The sequence below is a fragment of the Bombus huntii genome, chromosome 9, assembly GCF_024542735.1.
Source record: "Bombus huntii isolate Logan2020A chromosome 9, iyBomHunt1.1, whole genome shotgun sequence".
NCBI classification, from domain to species: Eukaryota; Metazoa; Arthropoda; class Insecta; order Hymenoptera; family Apidae; genus Bombus; species Bombus huntii.
Window position 1 is genome coordinate 9,796,377 of NC_066246.1, and position 24,343 is coordinate 9,820,719.

A 24,343-nucleotide genomic window follows, 5' to 3' on the forward strand; every position below is an offset into this window, starting at 1 on the left:
CTCACCATTGCATACGAAGAATAGTGCCATCAATGTTACTGCAATTCAGAAAATGCCATCACGAAGGAATAGGATCCCGTGATGCAACTGGAGATTGTGAAAAATCTTCAGAAAAAAAGATAGAACTCTATTAAATTTAAATCTTTAGTGCTAATGAAGATTGAAATTCTAATAAACTGTAGTAACGATAAACAATTACGATTCCAATCTACAAGCTTAAGAATTGGAAATTTAGAATCTAATGATCGTCCAAGCATGTCAGATGTTTTTATTTTATAGTTCAATTTTATACTGTTTTTATTTTATAGTTTATTTTATACTTTCAAATTTTATTTCAATAAAAAAAATTATCTTTTTGATTAACGATGATTCAAACAAAATATGAAGAAATAAAATTAATGAAAATATAATAGACAAGAATACTTACTACATATTTTTAACTCTTGAAGAGGTTAGATTCTTTGAAGAGAAGCACTGATTCTAATACCGAAAGCTGATATTGAATTTAAAAAAAAATATGAGAAAAGAAAAATAAAAGACACTACGAACAAACACTGACTCAAATTTCGTGCGTGAATTCTAACTGAATTTTCAATTATTAAGAGCTATTGTGCTCTAAAAAATATTGGAAATAACACTGCGCAACAAACATTGACTCTACTGACCGCATTGCGCGCGATCATAAACATTCTCGGAAAATAAAGATGTATTAGTAAAGAGGGGGAACACAAAGGAAAACAAAATGTTTTATTTTCATATTTTACTTTTTCTTCTTCTAAAGTGTTTATTTAAGAAAATACTACTAAATCTGCCTATTAATTGTTATTTGCTCCTCAATAAGAAATACACATACATAAAATATTGTTTACAAATCATAAAACACTTCCTAACACTTCCTATATTGCCAAATATCTATGAATCGATCGATCGAATTATTGATATGAATCGCTTTGCAAAAATCCAAGAAACTGCGAGTGTTCAAGAGAAACATTCTAACAATAAACTGTGTTTGTAAACAATGTTTCATAAATATGCAACTATGCTTGCAATAAATCAAAATGTTCCACTAAATTTCAGAACACTGCATAAAAGCTGCATCTAACCTTAAAATTAAAAGATATCTGTCATTGAGGTACTTTCGTAACAATAATAAAAATTATAATAAAAGTTATAATTCATTAATAATTATTTAATAAAGCAATAATTTAATATATCCATACATGAAACAGTAATTGGTTTAATCTTTTTTACTTTCATTTTTATATTCATATATCAATGCATGATAATAATACAATTATGCATTATCAATTACATATTATTATACAACGTATTAATTACTATGAAATTAGATAAATTATAAATTAGAAATCATCGATCCGTCTACTAATTCATTCATGACTTTTATTCGTTCGAGTTTACTCATGTAATTAACCAATAATCGATCGAATAATCTGTACAAAAGACAACTAACACAATTTAAAATAATTAAAGCCAACTATATTAACCTAAAGTAATAGCCAAACTGAAATTTTACCTCAAAAACTATTAATACAAGATTTGTATAAGTTAAAGCATTCAAATAATCGAATATATATTCAACCAACCAAAAGAAAAGCAAACATACTTAAAAAAGTATGAAATGGATTTAATAGTAGTGTATAAATGCTTACAAGATAGCAACAAAGGATATTACGCAGTTAATAGGTTAACGACGCGTTCCGAATGAGGATACACATGTATGCGTGATGACTTTCGACAGTCAAATGACTCCCCGCGCTACAGGTAAGTCTATAAGCTTAGCGAGGGGTAAAGGAGGGATAGCACAATTTGGTGGGATAGAACTCGCGCGCGGTTTATTCAGGATTTGAATCTAATCTATCTATATTTGCGCGCACTAATTTATTTTAAGAAAACAAAAGAGAAAGTTCTGATTATATGTTATATAACTTTACAAGAATTATGTTAATATTAAATATATAAGCATATGTAGATATTCACATAAGGCTGTCAAAGGAAGAAAATCTTTTTATTACAGATGAATGATGAGATTTAAAAAATGTTTAAGAATGTCACAGAAGTAAAATAATTTTATCATTAAAGTATTAAATAAACTTTATATTATATATAAGTTAATATTAAATATTAAATTAAAAATGCTATAGAAAGAAATTATTGATGTAGTTAAAATTACAGGATGAGAAAAGCAATAAAATTAATATTAAAACAGTTGTTTTTATTTAGAAAATATGTTGATAATTTCAACAATTTCAACTATTTTAGTAGGTTAGTTATTGAAACTTTTAAATATTAGATATTTTTAACTTCGATATTTCACATTTCAATGTTATACATATAATATATGTGCGTGTTTTTATATCTTTTCTATTAGAGTTCAACAACATCCACACTTACAGGGTTTCAAAGAAGCCTTAACAAATCTTTCGAGTGTCAGTTCACATATAGCCACGATTCAACAGGGTTGTTCTATCGCGTTTCCGCGTTGTATGTATTATCTTATCGAAGAATATATCGAGAAACTGTAACGTTACAGTGAAAGAAAATGATCCTTTTGAAAGGTGTGCATTACTTTGTATCTTCATTTTTTGTTTACTTATTAATAAAGACACTACAAATCTTACGAATATACTTGAGAAATGAATACTTAACACAATGAAAAAGTTAAAAGTTATTACTTATCGTAAAAAGAACCTTTAACCTCGATAATTAATTTCCTAAAATTTGGAATCACTTTTCCAATTGTTCCTAAACATACTGAACCTTGTGCTGTGATTTTTAATCAATACTAAAAGATATAAAAAGTTATAGTTTCTACTTCGATAGATCTTTGACTGAAGATTTTTCTAAAATAACAAAATTCTAAACTGACATGTTTTTTAAATTCTTGAATTCATGGAATAGGTCGTGACTTCAAAAGTTTTGAAAAAATAATAAACGATAAAAGATATAAAATATTCAAAGTAAAATTGTCATAAGCGCAGTTTTATAAAATAATATAAAACAGATATAAATATAATATACTATTTTACGTGCTTTGATTTTGTATATACACTTTCTAACTATCGATGAATAAATCTTTCTAAATATTTTAGGAATATTTGTACTATTTTTTGCCTCGGAAGCTCTGGGTCAGCTTAATGGTATAGTTGAAGCAAATTCATTCCCAAATAGCGACAATTACACTACTACGGACAGCTTTATCATTTTTCACACACCAAGTGAAGCACAACGTGATGGAAGAGAAATGGTAGCCGATGTTCTAGTTCATGGACCTAGAAACGACACAAATATTTCACATTTGAAGACATCTGTGATCTCTACAGATTGGAACAATTGGAATCCGAAACTTAAATTTCCTACGACCAGCTCCGAAAAAGAGTACAAAATGGCAAATTTACACTTGGACAGAGGAATATTTGTTTTTGATTTTCTACGAAAATTTCTGTCACTTATTCAACCTTATGACGTACCAGTTGGTAAAGTATACAATCTTGAAATTTTATTCATTATATTATATATATACTTGTGTTTAAAATTTAATAAACACTTTGTATTGATATCATAATTTCAATTATGATATATTTTTTTTTTATATTTAACATTGTGTTCTGTAAATAATGAAAGTAAAAATTACAAATAATAACAATTTACTGTGATATTTGTTTCAATGTTTTATGTTCAATGCTCCATTGTAGAAACGATATTAAACAATCATTATTCAATAATTCTAAATGGCAGAAGCATTTTCTAAAACAATATTTTATATTACCTATAGATTTATTGACAGATGCGATAGAAAACCGGTTAAGTACGTCAAGATTGATTTCAGAGGTAAGACAAATTTTTCTATGCTTTGTACATGACGCATTTTATCAAAGTATATAATGAAACTTTTTCTTTAATTTGGTTTAATTGTTAATAGTCAATACGTCTGGAAACAGCATTGCTGGCAGTGCTTGGTATGTGCTGCATTTTGTGCTGTGTAATACCTGGAATTGAGCTTTGGCTTGCATGTCGTCCAATAAGAGAAGATTACAAACCGAGTCAACATCCTAGCGCGCTTACATTTTTCCTGGCATTTTTTGTTTGTGTACTCGGGTAAGCAGTGTTACAAATACTGATGGTGAAATTTTTAAATACAAATTGTTCTGCAACAGGTATAAAAAACTACGAGAGATCACTTTATAATACGATTCATCTCATTTTAAATCGCACAAAAATTGCAATCATAATTGCCGCTTTTTGTCTTCAAAACTTATGATATTTGCTGATAATCGAAAAAAAAAAAATAAATTGTGCGAAATTCCAGTTTTCTTTCTCGAATAATTCATAAAATATTCAGAATTGTTAAAGATCCGAAAACTTGAACGAAACAATAAATCAATTCATGATGAGACATTTATGTCGATAAATTAAAGGCATCTTCCATGTTAATAAGAATTGAACATTTAAGCATTTAAGCATTTTTCAACATTTCTTGTATACACTCGAAAATCCACTATAAGAAAATACAATAAAATTAACTTATACATTTTCTTTAAATTAATAACTTCTTCAAATATTGCTACAAACTCGCTTACACGTATTCATAAATCTGTCCAACTTACTTTTAGATTGGGCATGATTACAATGATCGTATGTAATGAGACAGTATCTGCAAGCGTGGAACAATTTCCAATTGTAGTTGAAACTGCCTTACAAGACTTAAACGATTATCATAGTAGCACAACGATTCAACTACGCAAATGTCTTTCAAGAAGTCTAGATGTGGCTAGCGAAGCAATTCTTGCAGATCTAGATAGTAAGTAGAATTTTGTTTTCTTCCACGTTGTACCTACAAATATCGCTTCTCCATATAATACAATAAATGTGAAAAATAATGGTATTGATCGCCCTCATAGAAACAGATTAAATTTTATTTGAAACGTTTTTCCTGATAAAGAATAATTTGGGAGATAATTGTATGGAAAAATTAAAATGGAAGATCCTGGAAATTATCGTGTACAATTTAGAAATATAATTAAAAAATGTGAAGTTGAATACGACGCTAGGTACATTTTCGGAAGATAAAAAAAATGCGAAAAAATTTTTGTAATATTATACAATGATTATGAACGGAGAAATTAGAACATTCATGTGCGTGTAATGAAAGCTATAGAGATACTAAATATCTTATAATGGGTCTATCGTCGTTAATAGGCTAACCAGTCCTGCAAATTGAGCTCGTTAGTGTGAACAATACAGGGGATCGTATTATGTGCGTTTGCCATTGTACAAAGCCTGATCCTATCGTGTTTCGTACTGATTAGTAAGAATATCTTATCAACAAAGTAATTTATTGATTAAATAGGATAGATCGTTTTAAATTATGATAAATCCATTTTTTTAAACCACCTATGACTTGAATATTAAGAAAGTAATAACAGTGATAGATTGTTTAAAACCCTTACAAATTTACAACATTTATTTGATTTAATCTCATTCTGCAATTTATTACGGTATTATGTTAGTACACAATACAATATTTTAAATTAGGAATGCCTGAAAATATATGGACGTACAAATGGGAAATGATTAATTTTTATAACTAATGATAAAATATAAATATTACAATCAACCTACTTACATAAAGCGATGATCTGTTGTTGCATAACGCTTCCTTGGATAATCACACGCTCTCTCCCTCTCCTATTATTCTGCAACCCTAACCGAGTAACACGGATGGGGAACGTCACCTAACTGATTATGAGTGACACGTGTCGATCTTGTATGATGAAATTTTATATTTATACAATTCGAAAATTTCAAAATATTACAATTTTATATTGATTATAGTAAATTGTGCATATAATGCATATAATCACACGTGATGTCTAAAAGTATTTCATGCAAAGAGGTTGCGATTTTAATATTCGTGTGTGTATACGAACTTTTTTTTAGTATTTTTAAATAGTTAAATCTGCCATCTTAAAACTTTATAAAGCGAAAATTGGAATATTTAAAAAAGAATCATAAGACTAAAAACGAAATACATGTATGAAAGAGATACGAAACTTTGGAAAACTCTGTACATTATTGTTTTGAACATTGAGCTATAAGTTGACTCGCTCTTAAAATGTTAATATAAAACATAATTAATATAAAAATATGATTATATTATCTAATTTTTATAATGATATAAAAATTAGAATTTTGTATTTAACCTAGAACTTTGTAATTAGCAAATGACGCGATTAGTTCATTTAGCGATGTACGTCGCGCGTGACGCACGATGTAACTGTGTTGGAATTCGCGAATATTGAACGCTGATAGTGACTGAGGAGTAATCTCTAGTATGTCGCTTGACTACCTCACAAGCGGAATTGAGCTGCATTCTCCTTAGTACAATGCGCCAAGCGCTCAATCACGCGACAAGCGTTCAAAAGGTAGACGTCGATTTCCCTTTAAACTACTGCTCGAAAAATGACTCAGTCCAGCCGATATCCGTGAAATCTATTATAGTCAGTAATCGCAATACGAATTGTCAAGCGCTTTGACATCTCTATAAACACGATATTGTTCAAATTCTAATTGTCTTCTTACGTATTTTTATCCGTTTATCAGTCATATGGAATTATTATGGAATTTTAATGATGTACAAGGAAAATTATTTACCGCAAAAGCGGAAATATTATGTATTTATGTAAAATAAAAATATGTTTATTTGTTGCAGATATAGAAGAATTATTGGGAAAGCCAGTGCAGAATGAATTATCCACTGAAACAGGGCTAGATAACGCCTTAAATATGCTTGTAGATCTCGCAAATGGTAAGAGAACTATGACTAGAGTATTCGTAATGGACCTATTTTAAACGTCAAAATAGTGAAATTAATAAAAGTAGAATAGTAGAAGTAAAGTAAAAGTAAAATCAGTTCTCTTATTGTGACTGACACTTTAATTAGTGAAATGGATATGACCACGTCCGATTTTGCATGTTTATGACGACGTGGTTGTGACAAACATATTGTACACATTATTTATCATTATAATATTATTATATTTCAGCCAGCTATAAAATTTCAAGTAATGTTGAATCTTTATTAAGCGATGGTGAAAATATTCATAGTCTTGGGAAGCAATTAAGTCGTGAAATTGATGATTTACGTCGAAATTTGGAAAGCATATTGAGAGCTTGTACCGGACGCGATCGTCCCCTTTGTACCATTATTGATTCTTTTGGATTACGATTAGCTTTACGGATAGATCAGGCAAATTGAATCTACTCTTATAAAATAAGTATATACTATTGTACGCTCAGTGCAAAATGTATAACAACGGTATTTGTATTTTTATAGTTTCTGAGAGATGATCATTTGCTGCGTTTACGTGATTTGAAACGAGAAAATTTTACAGAAACTATTCGTCAAGCTCGAGGAGAGTATATGTACATTCCACAACATATTGCGAGGAATAGTTTAGAAGTTCGAAATCGTAAGTAAAAATGTTTGTTAATAGTGTGTAATATTAAGCATCAATGCGAACTGTGAGTGTAGGAATAATTTATAGAAGGATTGTGGTAACACAAATATTAGTATAAATACTGTTAATACATATGTATATTGCACGTCTATGGTTAAATTTTTAATATTAATTTATGAATTAATAATATCCTTATTATCTTGATTGCATTTGGAAATACAGCGAAAGATATAATCAAATAAAAAGGAACGTCTTTCAGAAATTCGACGTGAAGTGAATAAAATGCGTGCAAGAATCTTTGATGAAGCACGAAATATGGAAGCAAGCAATTCCGAGCTCGTTAAACAATTAGAATTTGCAAGGCATCTAGTGGATTATACGACACCATATATAATATTCTTCGAACATGTCAGATGGCTTATAGGTATTGGTAAGTACTATATTTCCTTAAATTATATGTATATATGTATATATCTTCTAAAATTAAATTTTTTTTAAAGAATATGTATAGATATAACGATAGAAAGAGACAGAAATTTATATATAAAAGACATTGTTTATGAGAAGAGCAAATGAAAAAACAAATAAAAGAAATATAAAATAACTATAGTAGTAAATCAATAAAATACTATGGCTTTTATTTATATTTTATAGGTGCCGTACTATGTATCTTAATTGTCTGGTTATTATTGTTAGGAGCTCTTTCTTGTCGTTGTGGTTCTTCTGAAGATAAAGTACGACTTACACTTTTATGGTGAGTATGCTACATTTAATTAAATTTAGTGCATTTATTCTCTTAGCAATATTACAGTGTAAATAATACTAAATTCTAAAATAATTTCCATTTGTACACACACATACACACACATTTTAATGAAATATGAGAGATATTTCTCGGTAAGATATACTTTTTTTGTTGGTCATTATACCTTAGAGAAACATAAAGACTATTAAGGTTAATACTCTCTCATAGAGAATAAAAAATTGTAACTGTACTTAATTATCTGTTATTTTTCCTTTCTTTCTTACATCAATCAAACAGCAAAATTATGAATTGTGAAGTATCGATTGCAATTTTTACATTTCAGTGGTGTATTTATGGCTTGTTTCATCTCAATTATATTATGGGCAGTTTTTCTAATGACTTTGATGTTATCGAGTCATACAGAAATGTTAATCTGCCGTCCACTTCATGATCCGAATTATAGTACAATGCAAGCTATCTTGGAAACTCGAATATTCTTAGGAAAAAGATTAAGCGTATCTTTGAAAGATCTATTCGAGTAAGTCGATTGATTTGTTTGATATATATTAGAAATGAAAATTTATCGTATCAATAATGCACATTTTATTGTAAATGGTACAACTAATAAGAGAAGTTACCCATAAAATAATATTCTAGTAAATTATATAAATAATGTTCTAGGAAATTTTAACAATATATAAATTGATGCATTGATTTACAAAATAATTAATAATCTGCAATTACAGAAAATGTCGAGAAAACGAGCCCGCATATCCAGCTTTTGGATTAGGCAGTACAATGAAGTTAGAACAACTTACTGCATATTGGACTTGGTCAAGCTTTACCAGAATTATACTAAAAATTAAGGTTGAATTGAAAACTTTAAAAATATTTACGCCGTATTTGCGACAGCAACTACATAATTTATTATATGCTTGTGGCTTGAATTTAACAGAACATAGGATTATGGTATAGTAAATCCTTGATTAACACTTTCTATAGATAATTTAAGTTTTTTGAAGTATTATTTGCCATTAGATCCAAGGAAGAATATTAAATAAAGATTTGGAAGCAATGTCAGATCAACTGGACAAAGTTACCGAACAAATGAGCGACAGATTAACAGCCAGAAGCTTGGAAACTATTGTAATAAATATGCAAGATTTGACTCTAAGGCGAGTGAAACCTTTAATGAAATTACAGAACGCATTGTTATATAAACTCGCTGCATTAGAATTGCAAGTGCAACCATTACGACAACAGGTTAACCAATCGCTTACTAATTTGAAGACTATTCAATATTATATTGATAATCAAGGAGATAAGATTGCTCAATTGGTACGTATTATTTGACTTGCCGACTCGAAATAAAATTTAAAATTTTGTAATAACCAATGTAGTCTCTGTTAAGGTATAGAGAGGATTCGGAAATACAAATAGTTTACTTTATTTCACACACAACAACTATACATATATATTACGCTTTGGAGACCTCGATAACCTTCTTGCATGCACGCTTGTTGTCGACCGACTCCACCACATTCTTCTAACGGCTTCCAACCGTCTTTTGTCTCAACTCAACCTAGACGCTCGCTGATGCTTACACACACATTCACATGTACAGTGTAAATGTATCATCTACCTAACAGTCTCAAAATAATCAACCATAAGTTTTACTAATTATCTACATTGTAAAGATAGCCCTTTGCACTCGAGAGGCGACTTTCCGTCACCACGGCATTCCGTATTGCAACTCCTGTGGCGAGCGAGAGACGATAGTCCCAGTTTATGCTAGATTTCGACATCTCAAATTGATGAGAGTGCAATATTGGTTCGTAAATTGGTTCCTTAGCTGTTTGTGTTCTTTGTTAGGAAGTGTAAAGTGTTAGACTTTAAAATGGAGATCAAATATTTAATCCCATATCCCACCGAAACTATGGTTCAACTATGGTATTGAAACAACGTCTCCAATGTTAGTTCGGATTCGACGATCATGGTAAAAGTATTATAGCTTAGAAACCCTAAAAAAGTGATTTTCACAAGTGAAATTAGCTCAAACGAAGATGAGCTTGATTTTGAACTGTTGAAAAATGAGATTAATTATATCCAGAATGCATCTTGGTGAATGTTTTATAAGTTATCATACAAACAACACAGAAATTTATATTACAAAATCATATTTTCAAAGATGTAAATATAGATAAATTATTAGAATATAATGTTTTGTAAGCTAATTTGTATATGAAATCATTTTACACTAGCTGTAAGACACGCGTCACGTATACGCTAAATCATCCGGAATAGCTGCTACGGAGTAGTGCAAAGGGTTAAAATATAGTTCTAGATAAAAATGTTAAGTTGAGTTAGAAAGACAGAAGACACTTTCGTTTATTTGATTGAACACTGTATTACGAATATTATACTTTTTGTACAGAAAACAAAGCTTTACACAGATCGACTAGCTAATTATTTGGATCAATGGAGATTCCACGTATTGTCCGAAATGGGCAATGGAGTAGCAAAGTGCCGACCGCTTTGGGACGTCGTAGAAGGAATTAAACTTTTACTATGTAGTCATTTTTTAGGTAATTTGGTACGTATATATTGGAAGATATTATAAATATGCTTCAAAATATTATTCGAATAAGAGTTTACTCTTTTCTAACTTCTCAGAGTGGATACTGGTTTGCTACGTTTTTATGCATAGTTATTATGATAGCAAGCACACCAACTGCTCATATTTTGTCTTTGATATATAAAAAATTTCCATCTGTTACAAAAGACGCTACTCTTATATCCACAAGATCGTAAGTACCAAAAATTTTCTGTTTGATATTTTGGTAAGTATTTTGATTAATTTATGACATTATGCACATTGTGTATAGAAGATTTAAAAAGTTTTAAAAGGTAACGAAGTAAATAGATAGAAAGAGTATTTTAGAAGAACTTATTTTAGGATACATATTTATAGGCAAATTTATAGATTAATTAAAAATTATTCAAAGATATTAAAAATTCCAAATAACTAATTATTTTAGAAATTTCATTAAGTACATTTATTATGCTAATATATAATACGTATTACACAATAATTATGTATTTTTAATTTCAGAGCAGATCCTCCGACCGAAACCAACGAACAAGAAAATTGGAATACACCCGAGTAAGCATACATTTCAGTTAAAAACAATATTTCCATTGATATGAATTACATAATTATATAGCTAATACCCTTTCAAAATGTAAAAAATTATTTAAATTTTCCATAAGTAAGGATTCGTTTAAGTTTAGTATTGTTTAAAAAAATATGTAACTGACAAATATGAAAGATTTATATTAAAGATATATTGTACATTGTATGTCTTTGAGTTATTTTCCAATCTTACTATTGTAGTATCTTCTTATTGGTAGACTTTGCTCTTTTACTATAGGTACCATATTGTTTCGAACATTTCAAATAATTATTTAATAAAATTGTAGTTTTCTCATCCTAGGAAATAGCTCATTTGTGCAGTTAATTTTTTGCATATGTCATAAAATTCACAATTTTTTAAATATTTCTAACAAGTCACTCTTCTAGCAAATTGACGATACGTATAGCTAGTTCAAATGGACGTGCTTTAAAAATTCATCCGCAAGAATGTCATAAAAATCTAATGATGTATAGAAATAGCTAAATAATCTCATTAGGTAGATGACTCATCAGGTATCCATTGTCGTCTCAACAACCTGTTTACGCTAAGTTTGAACATAACTTGCTACTTGCTTTATCTCATCCATACAGTTGAGTGATTACACAAATCCAATTCACAATCATTCATCCAAGTACTAATATATTTTACATATAACTCAGTGAAGAATAGCTTTATAGGAATAGTTTTATCACCGTGCAATCATACTCAAAAGTCACAAATGTATAGTAATGTGTATAGTAATTTATTGAAGCCAATATAATACGTAATATTTATAAATATAAGCTTGTATAAATAAACATTACGTAAATATCAAATTAATAGAGGAAAGTATATTCAGCTAGATTATATCCATCGTAATAATAAAACAATTCATTTCCAGACCACCACCACCACCACCACCCGAACCCGAAGAAGGATGGCAATAAAAATTAGAAATATTTCACCGGATAATTCATCCATATTTCTGTATTTCTGCATAATATATTTTCACTTTTTGCAATCAGTACTTAATGCTTATAAAAGTTCTAATTGATTAAACGATATAAATATTTGAAAAATTAAATTGTTGTTATTAATCTCAATAAATATACTACTTTTTTATTTATACATTGATTAATTAACTTACTTGCCCATATGTGTATACATTATGCGTATACATATGTTCATATCATTATAACAACAACTTTTCAACTCTAAGATTTTAATATAGTCAGATATGTAGTTTAATGTATATCTATGTATATTGGACTGTATTACACAAAATACGAACCCGTTCTGTTGAGTAGGCAGCAGTAGCTTGTCCGGTAGATAAATCCCTGCAAAAGAACTTCTTACAACCAAAAAAGTCTTCACACAGCCAAAAAAGTTGAGTCTTCATTCTTGTTAGTGAATGACACGACGAGAAGTTAACACCGTAATTTATCCTGCTCAGCACCTCCTGGTAATTGTGAAACAAAGGTGGACAGTTTGCTGTTTTATGATACATTGAAAGTTTCATATAAAAAGAATCCAAAAAATCCACCTAGATCAACAAACCGTACAGATATATGAAATGAAAAATTTGTCAAATATAAATACTAACTTATGGAAATCTTTTTATGATATTATGTCTGTTATGCAAAACATTTTGAAATTTCAGTAGCTCTATAATAGGACTGTATCGACATAGTAAATAGTAAAGCAGTTCTATGAATTACTGTAATTCTTCACATATTAATAACTAAATTAATATTCACAAAATACTTTGTTTTTAACAAGCATTCGTGTAATTTATTTAACTTTTACAAATTCTGACATACGTATAAAAAAATGAACACATTTAGTGTTCCGACATAGAAACAAAAGATGCACTACTAGCTTCACCCCACGAATTTTTGGCAATGCAGTGATACATTCCAACATACTCTTTGGTGACACGAGGTAATTGCATCCATGATGTTCGCATAAGAGGTTCCGGACCGACGCTGCTATGGACTGTCGCTCCTTGGGCTTCACCTATCCACATAGAAATAGTAAATTATCACTTGTCTTAATAGATACATTTAATCCAACTAAATAATGTATTTATAAATTATAATTATCGAACTGAACAACGTATTTATAAATTATAACTATGTTATTAAAAGCGTACCTGGCAGTTTCAAGACTTTCCTCCCATCTGCTGCATGAAATTCCCAAAAAATATCGGGGACAGGGAAGCCTTTCGCTTCACAATTTAGTGCTAATCGTTGGCCAAACACTGATAAAACATCTTCTAAAGGAGATAAAATCCAGGGACGGCTTTGACACGGACCAAGATGCTGTAACGTCAAGGAAGATGAACGTTTCCGTCTCATTGCCTCTTCATGCAGCGCACAGGGTGTTGTGTACGTTTTATTATCATTACCACACGCCGGAGTTTGTTCCATACAAACGCAAGTGGCTTCTGGTTCGTCCTATATATAATTAGAAATCATTAATTTAAATGAGTGTTCTAAAGATACAAATTTATTCTCTAACTCTTTTTTACAGAATGATTCCGCAACTGAAATATTCCACACCTATTTTTTGATTTAGAAAATATATGTTAGAGAAGAAGTGTGAATAAATATGAATAGTTAAGAAAAAATTAAATTTTCGCAATTATACTCATGTTACAATTGTCCGTAATGTATGTAATATTTTAGAAAATTGCGTGCATTAAAACCTTCTTGTCGTTCTGCGTGAAAAAGTATTAAGTTTTTTTTATGAAATTGCAACATTCTAAATGGTAAAATACATTGATAGCTTTTACAGTCAGTAGTGATACAATTTGATAATGTTTCTCTACGAATTCAGTAGTACGTATCATTGCTTTCCACGCCCTACTTATGAATAAAATCGACATCCGCCATTTCTGTATCTGCTTAACGAACAAGGCAGAAAGTCTTTCTTCTGTAACGATGATACAAGAAAAACGGTTCTGTTTTAAAATAAAAAATGAGATACGATATTTTATTAGAAATTAGCTAGATAATATTTCATTTAAATATACCTCTTTCCGGAGGTCCGACCTTAACTTGCACTCATAATTTCTTGCACATAGACCATCGTTACGACGTTTCGAAGGCAATCCAGGTATACTAGAATTCCAACAAGGTTCGCCATCCAATCGAGCACATATACCAGTTGCACAACATTTACATGGGTCGAGAACAGAACCTAATAAACATTTTCCAAAATCTCCCGGACACCTATATATAAACAAATCTTTTTAAAATTTACATTTACAAGATTGAATAAATGAAATTACTATTTTGATTTACAATCGATTTATGTCACAAATACAAATTTTTCGAAAAATAGTAACTGTTGAAGAAATGTCGAAACTTTATACTTTTTATTTTTAATGATTTTATGTCCTATTCGTCTTATCCAAATAATATATTAATATATTTTGTAGTTCAGTAAAAAATCGACGATGATTATCTTTGTATTTAATCTAAACGTAATACAATAATAGTTTATAAGTTGCAATTTATTATATCAATGCTAAACTATCAAGTTCAATGTCCTCGCATCATAGCTATAGCTTGTCTCTCCATGTACGTTATATCACTTTGATATTTTTACCTTCCATTAAAAAATCAGCATTAAAATTAACCATGTTTGTAAAGTAAATATAAATTAGGACACAGAATATAATTCATCCAAATAAACGTATTTCTAATCCTAATAATTACCTATAATCGCCACACTCGATACATCCTTCGATGCGTTTCTTCTCTATGATCTCCGTATCTTCGTTAATTTCGATAGATGCAAAAGCGTTTCTTTCGAATATTGCAACACAGAATATAAACAAGTACGACAACGATAACACAGGAAGTGCTCCTTTACGCATCATCTCGCTGACTAACAAGGCGAGAGTACTGACAAAGAGAGAGTCCCTTTCCTTGATTTCTTCCTAAGGGGGAGTAAAGATCCACCGCGTTTCGCATAACATAACATTAAGAAACAATCGTGCAATATAATAAATTAATACAGAAATTATACCTTAACTTAAAAATTATTAAGGTTTCCCATATACATTTTCTACATCAAATTTTTATTATACTGTACCCCTACATTAGAGCATATCCCTATTTATACCCCGCTTTACATTTTCTCATGTTTCTCTATTTTATTAACAATTGAACATTTGAACATGTTCAATTTCTTTCTGTGAAATTTTAAAAAGAACATATGACTTTAACGAAGAATGTTAGTTCTCGGCTCATTTGAATTATTCAAGTTATATACAGATATTTGAACATAACGTTACATTCTCTTAGAAAGAATTTATAGTAAATGCTTAAAAAATATCAATAACTCTGAAATCAATGAGCAATGTTTGAATAAATGTTTTACAGTTGCTTTCGACAAACAATAAAAATATTTAAAGATAAGAGGTAATTGACGTGTAAAGTCTGTAGAAACCTCTCTATTTGAGTACACTTTTAAAGACGCTATATGTTAAACGCTTGCAAAGAGATACTTCCGAAAGCGGATATTGCGAGAATAAAGCAACTGGCGTCTGGACAATCAATCAATTAGACGGTCAACTAGTTGAAATACTATTACCCACGCGACTCTCTGTTCTTATCATACAAAATCAAATATACGTGTACATATGTTTATTATTTCCATGTACACTTACAGAGTAAATAGAACTGCTCAATTGTCTGATATAAATATATTTCGAATTGTTTCTTAAGCGACTTGTAATAATTATTTATGCTATTTACTTGTTTCAAACTAAATAAAGTAATTGATTTTACATATAGGATCAGTGGATTAGAACGAGGGAAATTATGCTAGACTTAAGAAGATGACTAAAGATATATTTGCAGTATTTCTTACAATTATTTCAGTAAATCTAACAGACCTACACTCTCTGACAACTCTCACGCGACTTCTGATGAATTCTTTCATGGTTCAATCACTGTGTATTTTCGAGCGAATGAACAATTTTCTCGTAATAATCGTTTACGGCACAATGTTGTACTAGACGTAGTACATGTTCCAGTTTCAATATTTTGCATTATAATTTATTTTAATAGAAAGTCAATGTAAATGCGTTATTGATTACAAAAATATGAAAATACAGTCAAATTCTAGACGCACACCACATTCTTACTACTTTTTTTTGATCCTCAAACATTAATCATCCACGCCATATTTATTCTTATAACTGGACTGCGGATCTTTATGCATTTATAGAAAATGTAAAGATACAAAAATGTACAGAATGAAATCATATATAAATTATTAAAAGTATGGTATCGTTATAACATTTAATGGTATAATCTTATCTTTCGTGGTATCTATCGAAATATAAATTTACATAAACATCCAGAATCTACTTATATTAATAATGCTCAAAAAGATAAAATTTTACTCCTTTGTTATTGTAACGTGAATTGCAATGGATTACTCCGTGCCAAATAAATCACTTTCTGTCAGGGATTAAAAAAAAGAAATCTTGTAGTCTTCGTGAAATTAGTGAAGAGTAAAATAGATGAAAAAAAGTGAATAAAATGATGACTTACCCCTTCCCACTTAATTTCACATGGACTAAATTATATTTCACATTGAAAAATATTTCTAATATCAATCTGAATGTGATCGATTTAAGTAGAGAATCTCGTATATAAACAGGGGACACACATGAAAATTTGTAATCAAATAGAGAAGTACAATTTAAAAATGATCAATCGAAACATATCGACATGTATATCATTTTATGATATTCGTGATTATCCACGAATATGATAATTTTAATTCACTGAAACACTGGTACTTCATTGAGATTATATTTATAAAAAACCAGTTATTAATTATAATACATGTAATATTTAATAAACTTCTTTTTAATCTTTCTTTTCTTAATCTGATTCTGACCCTGAACTAACATCCGACTCATACTCTTCTACACTGATAGTAAATTTGTATTCCTGGTCACAACCTAAATAAGCATCACTCATGAAATACAAAGTGTAAGAATGTTGACCAGGAGCAGGTGCCACAAAATCGAGTTTGACCTTCGCCTTTTGTTGTAGTGTCAACCTCTTAATCGATAACAAAGAATTAGTCTTCGGATCGCCGATAACAACCCACCACCCTTCTTCGCGTTTTTGTGGGAAGAAAGGTGCTACAACTGGACCTGTCACTTCATCTTCTCTTTCAAGCTGTACAATTACATTTACTGTACCACCACTGCGTAATTTATCTTTATCTTGAACTTCATAAGACATTTCTATATTTGGATAACGATTACAAAATTTAGCAACATCTGCCATTTGAGTCTCAGATAATTGTAAAAGACGATTTCTATCATCATCTTCCAATTCCATTACATCAAATACCGTTTCTACTCCTTTATCTGTACAACGTTTGATAGTTTCAGGTGTAAAATGTGGTAATTGTTTGAGGTACGAATCCTTAGACCACATGGCTTGTGTAACCATCTGTGCTAGTTCCATAGCAGCCACAGCAGGAGCTAGCCAACCAGATGAACTAAGAACATCAACACAAGCTTGTATTAATCTTATAGCTTTGCTTAATACTAATTCTGTATCTTTTTGTAGTTCTGGACCAAGTAATATTCTGGATAAATGTGCTTGCAATAGAAGTTGTGCTTTCACATGAGGGTCAGCCATCCTTGTAGCTTGAGGTGCATGTGGAAGTCTTGTTGCCAAACTCCTTAACAAATTTTCTTCACGCTGCCTAACTGGAACATTTTCATATTCAGCAGCAGCTGAGATAATTTCCAGCAAACCTCTGATTTTGGTTTTATTATTTAAAGAAAGACTGAACAACTCAATTGTCGCATAATTAATGTAATAATAAGCTGCAATCATGCCAAGATTCAAAGGCAAGGTGTCCATTTCATCTTCTACAGCGACACATTTTGCTTGCTCTAGGTCACTCAAAGTACTTTCAACCAATTCAGATAAATGATCTGATAAATGTCTATGTGTAACACCTTGTAATCCATAATAATTTGGATTCTGTGTAAGTCTTCTATATAAGAAAGTCCATGTAAGATAATCAACTGCGTCTTGTTTATTTTCAATTGTTTTAGTCACAATTTCTGCGTTGAAATGATCATGTAACCTATGATCTAAATGACTTTCTACAGGCAAAGGTTCGTTTAAGAATTTCTTAAAGAAGTCTTTCTTTGAACTCTGGCAAAGAAGAACACATTTGGCATCGTCATCTTCTAACGGACGATTTGCACGTGCTACCATTTGTAAAACATCTGTAATTGGATAATCTTCGTATGCATGTGTCTTTCCATTGTAACATTGGGTATCCATAACAACAACAAGATGAGAGCTAATAGATAAACCCCAACAAAGGTCTCTCGTAGCAACTGCTATTTGAATAGCACCGCTATCGAAAAGTTGTTCAACCAGATGTCGATCATCCACAGACAGCCCCTCATGAAGATAAGCAACACCTTGTGAGAGTGTTTCTTTCAATGTTTTATCTGTCATTCTATCTAAGAACGGTTTGATATCAGCTTCTTCTGCGTGGAAGAATCGAGAAGGTTGTCCTTCAGCTGCAGTGAATGTTAATAAATCTATGGCTGTTAATCTGGCTTGACGACGAGTAGGTACAAAAACAATGACTGGTTTATGAGATGCATGTCTAAGTATTGCATTATACACTGGTTTTGCCATAGCAGCTAATCTAGATGCATTGTGAGTAATATTTATTCCTTGTACATGCAACTCTAGAGGTACAGGCCTAACAGATGGATGGAAATTGAATGTTGCAGCAGCAGGTGCACCTAACCATTGAGCAGCATCTTTAGCATCAGCAAGTGAAGCTGACAATGCTATAATTCTGGTTGGTTTATCTAGCTGTGAAGAAATATATCGTGCCCTTGAACATGCAACCTCTAATACAGGCCCTTCTTCTCCACCAATTAATTGAAGTTCATCAACAATGAAAAGTTGAATGTTTTGTACATTTTTTCTTTGTTTCCATCTTCGTGATAATACATCCCATTTATCTGCAGTTGTAATTATGATCTGCCCTTTTGCAAGCAATTTTAAATCTGTTCCTGTTTCACCAGTCAGAAGAACTACCTTCCTACCTAGTTGTTGATTAAACTTTGATGACCAATCCACATAAACTAACTCTGCTAAAGCTTCTTTACTAACCATGTATACAGCTCTTCCTTCTGGATTTTGGGTAAGTAAACGTAATACAGCAAATTCTGCAATTGTTGTTTTACCTGAACCCGTAGGTGCTCCAACAAAGACATTATCATCTGAATTATAAATAGCATTAAAAACTTGTGTTTGAATTGGATTAAATTGTGGAAATTTATCTGCATAAATGTTTTCGAACTTTGAATTACGTAACGCAGTAATTGGAAGCGGTTGTAAATCAAGTAATTCAGTTGGTGGTAAATTCTTTTCTGGCAAAATTAAATGTCGAAAACTGACAGGCAGTTGAGTTTCCGCCCCAATCCATCTATCTGATACCACACGCAAGAAATATTGTGGTGGTAAAGGCTCAAATACGGGAACAAAAAATTTGATCAAATGTTCGTCTGTTGCATATTTGGCCTTGAGTAAAAAATATTCATGGTGAAGTATCACTTCCGAATCTACATCTTCAACTAAAATCCAAAATGCTTCAGATGCTCCATGTATTTTTTCATCCCATTGAAAGTCTGGTGTAATAGTTAGTTCTACTCTTAAAGTAGAACGGGTAATCGGTTGAATGTGCGTCGATAGTTCCAGTTTTGGAAATTGATGAATATATTTATGTATAGTTTTACCTAGCTTTGGTACTCGAATCAATTCACCGATTTCATTCGGTCCTAAATCATACAATCTTTCCCAGGGAAAATTCTTTTTTTCTATCTTTTTTACAATTTCCTCTGGCATTTTTCTGAATTGCCTAAGAGGTGACATCGATTGCCACATTCTACGATCTATCATTTTACATAAGGATAGACATTTATCCCCTAGTTGTGCCCAGCCACGAAATAAGACGATTTCAAAGATAGCTCTCATTAATCGCGATGCGGATTGAGTAACAAATACCATATCAGACATAAGAGCAAATCCTTCAAGTTTCAATTGAGAGATGTATGCTTGTAAAAGTACATTGACTTTCGCACTTGCTTCTTCTATACTTTCTTTTACTGGTATTGGTACTCTCTCCATCAATTTCTGTAATTCTAACTTCTCTTCTTCTCTAACGTTTATATGTTTAAATTCACTAGATAATGAAAACACTCTAAACAATTCAATTTCACTTAGAGTACGTTTTAGTAATTGATTGTATATAGACATCGTATCATGAGTACAATAATAATGCGACGCTATTCGACCTAGTTCAGTAGCTTGGAAATTTCCAGATTTTCGATCATATTTAATCAAACCACTGCGATCTAATGCTACTGCGGCAGAATGAATAAGATCTGCTCTGTGTAATTCAAGTAGTGGATCTTCTTTTAGTTTATCCTGGCTTATACTATATAAACTTGGACAACGAAGCATTCTAATGTATAAGTATGTGTATCCTAACCAAGTAACTGCATCTCTAATATTCTGTATAGTGCCTAATACTATTTCTGCATTTAACATATCTGACATTTTACTAATTAATTGTGATTCAATAGGTAACTGCTGATTTAGTAGGGACAAATAATATTGAAGTTCACTATGATTTGTAATAAGAATACCTTCACCTTTTGTATCATACTGTGGACGACCAGCTCTACCCAACATTTGCAATACGTCTAGAGCACCTAATTCAACCCATCTACCTTTCTCTGGATTATAGACTTGAGTTCCTTTTATGATAACTGTATGTGCTGGTAAGTTAACACCCCACGCTAAAGTTGCTGTGGATACTAGTACTTGTATATGTCTGTCAGCAAAAAGATCTTCAACTAATGTTCTGTCTACTCTTGTCATACCAGCATGATGAATAGCAAAACCATAAGGTAATAAATCTTTGAGTTCTTGATTTTTAACTTGTTCAGCTTCTGTTCGTAAAACTTCCATTGATGCAGATCCTTCTCTAAGAAATTGTCCCAATGTATCTTTTTCCAAACACATATCTCTAATAGCACGTGCTGTTTTCCCAGTTTCTTTTCGTGAATGAACAAAAACTAGAACTTGATTCCTGCCAGCATGTTCCATTGTTTTCTCATATACAATTTCATTCATTACTTGAAAACGTTTCAATGCTTTCTTTTCTGTTACACCTATATATTGCTGTTCTAATGCAACAGGTCTAAAACTATTATCAAAATAAAATAATCCTGATTCTGGTTTTATACGTAAAAAGGCTGCGACGTCCTGATAATTTGGTAATGTTGCAGAGAGACCAATTAGTCTTACATCTTCCTGCGTTGTTTCAATATTCCTGATTGTTCTAGCCACTAATGCCTCCAAAACAGGACCTCTCTCATCATGTAGCAAATGAATTTCATCAATAATAATTAATCTAACCAATGAAGTAAAGGTTTTCTCTCCTCCTTTTCGCGTTATAATATCCCATTTTTCGGGAGTGCAAACAATAACTTGAGTTGCAGCTATCTGTTCCCTTGTTAATTGATGATCACCGGTTAATTCCGAAACGGTTAAATTATACGTGGATAACCTTTTACCAAAAGTTCCAACCATTTCTTGTACCAAAGAACGCATTGGTGCAACATAAATTATTTTGAATTCATCCGCGTTAATTGTACTATCTGCATTTATATGTTTTCCAATTTCACGCATCATACATAAAAGAGCAACATTAGTTTTACCAGCACCTGTTGGTGCACACAGTAGTAAATTCTCATCGCTTTCTAATGCAGCTTGATATAAACGACTCTGAATTCGGTTTAATGTCTTAAATCCTTCAAAAGCTGGTTGCACGTATTTTGGCAATTGATCAATTGGGTAAAGTTTCTCGTTTTCTGCAAATGGTTTTGGTTTTAAAGCAGGAACATGAACTTCTTCATATCTAGAAAAGATAAAAGATAGATGATATAAAAAAAAGTAAATGATTAAAAATACAAAATTTTAAATAGGTTTCAAATAAATATAAATATCGTACCCTTTACGCTGCTTTCTGAAACTTCCATCAGGTAACTGACAACGTTTATTTGCCATAAAATGACTACCTTGTGCAAATATCAAGTCTTCTAGATCTATTAGATTTCTTGTACCCTGAACTTGCCCTCCAGGACCTCCAGTATCTTCGTTTTCTTCTCTCCGTTTACGTTGTGCCCTTGCTTCCATCGTTTCATCGGCATCGTCATCACCTTTACCTGTATCTAATTGTCGTAAAATTTTTGCTAATACAGGATCATCATTCATCTTATTTCGAATTTTTTGACGTTCTGATTCGGACTGTGAGGATGCCAACATAGTGCAATAAGCAACTGCAATGAACAAAAATATTTGATTGCATTATATGTATTAACGAATCATTACATTTCTCTGTGAATTTTTCTTACTTGTATGCCTATATTTCTTGAGTTGTTTAATGAAGTCGAAACAATCATAACCCAGCAAAAGTACTAGTTGATTTTCACAGTCACGATCATCTCCAGCATCTTTTAAAACTGCTAATACTTCTGCAGCTCTTGCTTGTGAGACCATAGCATCGTCATATATCCTACTTAATCTCCTTTGCAACCAATATGCATCTATATCCAAAGGATGTAATGGCTTTTCTTTCTTCATTTCTTCTGCACCACCCAACTAAAAAACAATACAATTATTTATTAACAAATATTTTTTTAGGTTCATGGAAGTCAGTCTTGCTGAATATATTTACATTTTCTGCATGAATAGCCCTATCATCATTAGCTTCTTCACCTTCATCACCTTCATCATCATTTTCTCTAACTTCTCCATAAACATCTTCATCATCTTCTTCACTGCTTTCTTCAAATTGCACATTAATTCCATATGTTTCATCAATATTTTCTTCATTTGTAGTAATTTTCTCGTCACTACCAAAATCTGTTATTTTTTTTCCAAGGTTCACTAATAATGCAAATCTTTCTTCAGCTAATGGACCCAATAATAATTCTGTTTCTTTCTTCTTTTCTTTTTCCTTAAGCCGATCATTTTTTAAAACTGCTAATACTTCATCAGCAGCACCACAAAGAATATCTCTAGGTTGATCTCCTAAGGCTTCTTGAATAAAACTCAGTAATACTTCGTAGGTTTGACGTGTATCTTGAGTCTTAGGACGATAAACAATTCCAACCATCTCATCTACGCCTTCTGAAAGCAATGTTGCACCTTTCATCCGTGCAAAATCATATTGTGCTTCATCTCGTTTCTGACGCCTATTAAATATAAATATCTAATATAAAGAATAGTTCATTATGATAATGAATATGTTAAATAACTCATATTATTTACTTGACTTTTCGTTCCTCTGCCTTTCCTGGTTTAGTGCGTTGTGCTCTATCACCCATTCGCGTTCCATCCAGTTTCCCAACAAGGGACATAACCTCACCAGTAGCTTCATCTCTACTACGTCTTTCTATTAATCGCACATCAGCTTGTAATACGAGATTAGAATTCTGAAACAAACATACGGACATTTATTAATTGATAAAAATGTGTTTAATTTCTGATTACACTTAGAACTTAACCTCTTCGTAATGTAATCAAAGAATGCAAACATATCTAATCAAAATTAGACAGGTGATTAATAAATATACTAACAGCTTTATATTCGTACTGCAACTGCCGCGCTGCAGCGTCTGCCATAACTACCTTTTTTGCACTTAATTACTAAAAGATTATAAATTACTCTTATTTTACACGCTCTTTTCAATAAACTCAAAACGGTTTTTACACAAAATTATAGCGATACGCCACCTAGTGACAGAAAATTAAACTACTGGCAGTAGATCGAGTATCTGTATGATATGATCAACT

At 31.1% G+C, this 24,343-nt stretch overlaps 4 protein-coding genes across 16 annotated transcripts in view; 1 reads left to right on the top strand and 3 right to left on the bottom strand.

Moving 5' to 3' along the window:
* The window catches only part of LOC126869687 (trace amine-associated receptor 9), a 106,808-nt gene extending 105,038 nt beyond the window's left edge, over window positions 1-1,770 (bottom strand). For 3 of the 9 annotated variants that reach the window (XR_007690970.1, XM_050626541.1, XM_050626537.1), the window contains exons 1-2: window positions 428-1,098; window positions 6-105 (exon numbers count right to left, since the gene is read on the bottom strand). The gene's annotated coding sequence lies outside the window, so the exon portion shown is untranslated. Of the gene's footprint in view, window positions 1-5; window positions 106-427; window positions 1,101-1,670 lie in introns of those variants that run through there. The other 6 variants (XM_050626538.1, XM_050626540.1, XM_050626539.1 and 3 more) reach the window with 6 other exon arrangements.
* Window positions 1,771-2,545: 775 nt separating this feature from the next.
* LOC126869725 (prominin-1-A) lies at window positions 2,546-12,524 on the top strand. Of its 3 annotated transcripts, none has more exons than XM_050626621.1 (17): window positions 2,546-2,576; window positions 3,111-3,494; window positions 3,794-3,849; window positions 3,941-4,116; window positions 4,632-4,819; window positions 6,731-6,826; window positions 7,065-7,267; window positions 7,355-7,490; window positions 7,738-7,908; window positions 8,133-8,232; window positions 8,567-8,761; window positions 8,970-9,192; window positions 9,262-9,561; window positions 10,658-10,816; window positions 10,897-11,030; window positions 11,336-11,386; window positions 12,298-12,524. In XM_050626621.1, exons 1-17 carry the CDS (start codon window positions 2,561-2,563, stop codon window positions 12,341-12,343), a joined length of 2,634 nt encoding a protein of 877 aa, XP_050482578.1. In that variant the 5' UTR covers window positions 2,546-2,560; the 3' UTR covers window positions 12,344-12,524. The 3 variants fall into 3 exon arrangements, 2 of the variants coding, with proteins under 2 accessions (XP_050482578.1, XP_050482579.1); XM_050626622.1 differs by having other exon boundaries at window positions 8,175-8,232; XR_007690982.1 differs by lacking the exons at window positions 11,336-11,386; window positions 12,298-12,524 and having other exon boundaries at window positions 9,262-9,398.
* Window positions 12,525-12,647: 123 nt separating this feature from the next.
* LOC126869752 (insulin-like growth factor-binding protein-related protein 1) lies at window positions 12,648-16,098 on the bottom strand. 3 transcript variants are annotated; one of them, XM_050626689.1, is made up of 5 exons: window positions 15,119-16,098; window positions 14,431-14,629; window positions 13,549-13,852; window positions 13,322-13,412; window positions 12,648-12,855 (listed from the first exon to the last, which is right to left on the bottom strand). In XM_050626689.1, exons 1-5 carry the CDS (start codon window positions 15,280-15,282, stop codon window positions 12,846-12,848), a joined length of 768 nt encoding a protein of 255 aa, XP_050482646.1. In that variant the 5' UTR covers window positions 15,283-16,098; the 3' UTR covers window positions 12,648-12,845. The 3 variants fall into 3 exon arrangements, with proteins under 3 accessions (XP_050482646.1, XP_050482645.1, XP_050482644.1); XM_050626688.1 differs by lacking the exon at window positions 12,648-12,855 and having other exon boundaries at window positions 13,158-13,412; window positions 15,119-15,342; window positions 15,504-16,098; XM_050626687.1 differs by lacking the exon at window positions 12,648-12,855 and having other exon boundaries at window positions 13,158-13,412.
* Window positions 16,099-16,242: 144 nt separating this feature from the next.
* On the bottom strand, window positions 16,243-24,296 carry LOC126869715 (putative U5 small nuclear ribonucleoprotein 200 kDa helicase). The gene is made up of 6 exons (XM_050626595.1): window positions 24,128-24,296; window positions 23,819-23,982; window positions 23,223-23,742; window positions 22,900-23,146; window positions 22,497-22,824; window positions 16,243-22,403 (listed from the first exon to the last, which is right to left on the bottom strand). The coding sequence occupies exons 1-6, from the start codon at window positions 24,170-24,172 to the stop codon at window positions 17,303-17,305; spliced, it is 6,405 nt and encodes a 2,134-aa protein (XP_050482552.1). The 5' UTR covers window positions 24,173-24,296; the 3' UTR covers window positions 16,243-17,302.
* Between the last annotated feature and the right edge of the window lie 47 nt (window positions 24,297-24,343).

Coding starts and splice junctions, on each gene's coding strand:
- LOC126869725 (XM_050626621.1), top strand. Junction 3,495..3,793: donor ACCTTATGACGTACCAGTTG/GTAAAGTATACA, acceptor TATTACCTATAG/ATTTATTGACAGATGCGATA. Junction 3,850..3,940: donor CGTCAAGATTGATTTCAGAG/GTAAGACAAATT, acceptor AATTGTTAATAG/TCAATACGTCTGGAAACAGC.
- LOC126869752 (XM_050626688.1), bottom strand. CDS start 15,282: ATGATGCGTAAAGGAGCACTTCCTGTGTTATCGTTGTCGTACTTGTTT. Junction 14,630..15,118: donor ATCGAGTGTGGCGATTATAG/GTAATTATTAGG, acceptor GTTTATATATAG/GTGTCCGGGAGATTTTGGAA. Junction 13,853..14,430: donor GGTCGGACCTCCGGAAAGAG/GTATATTTAAAT, acceptor AATTATATATAG/GACGAACCAGAAGCCACTTG.
- LOC126869715 (XM_050626595.1), bottom strand. CDS start 24,172: ATGGCAGACGCTGCAGCGCGGCAGTTGCAGTACGAATATAAAGCT. Junction 23,983..24,127: donor TGCAGTACGAATATAAAGCT/GTTAGTATATTT, acceptor TGTTTGTTTCAG/AATTCTAATCTCGTATTACA. Junction 23,147..23,222: donor GGGCTATTCATGCAGAAAAT/GTAAATATATTC, acceptor ATTGTTTTTTAG/TTGGGTGGTGCAGAAGAAAT.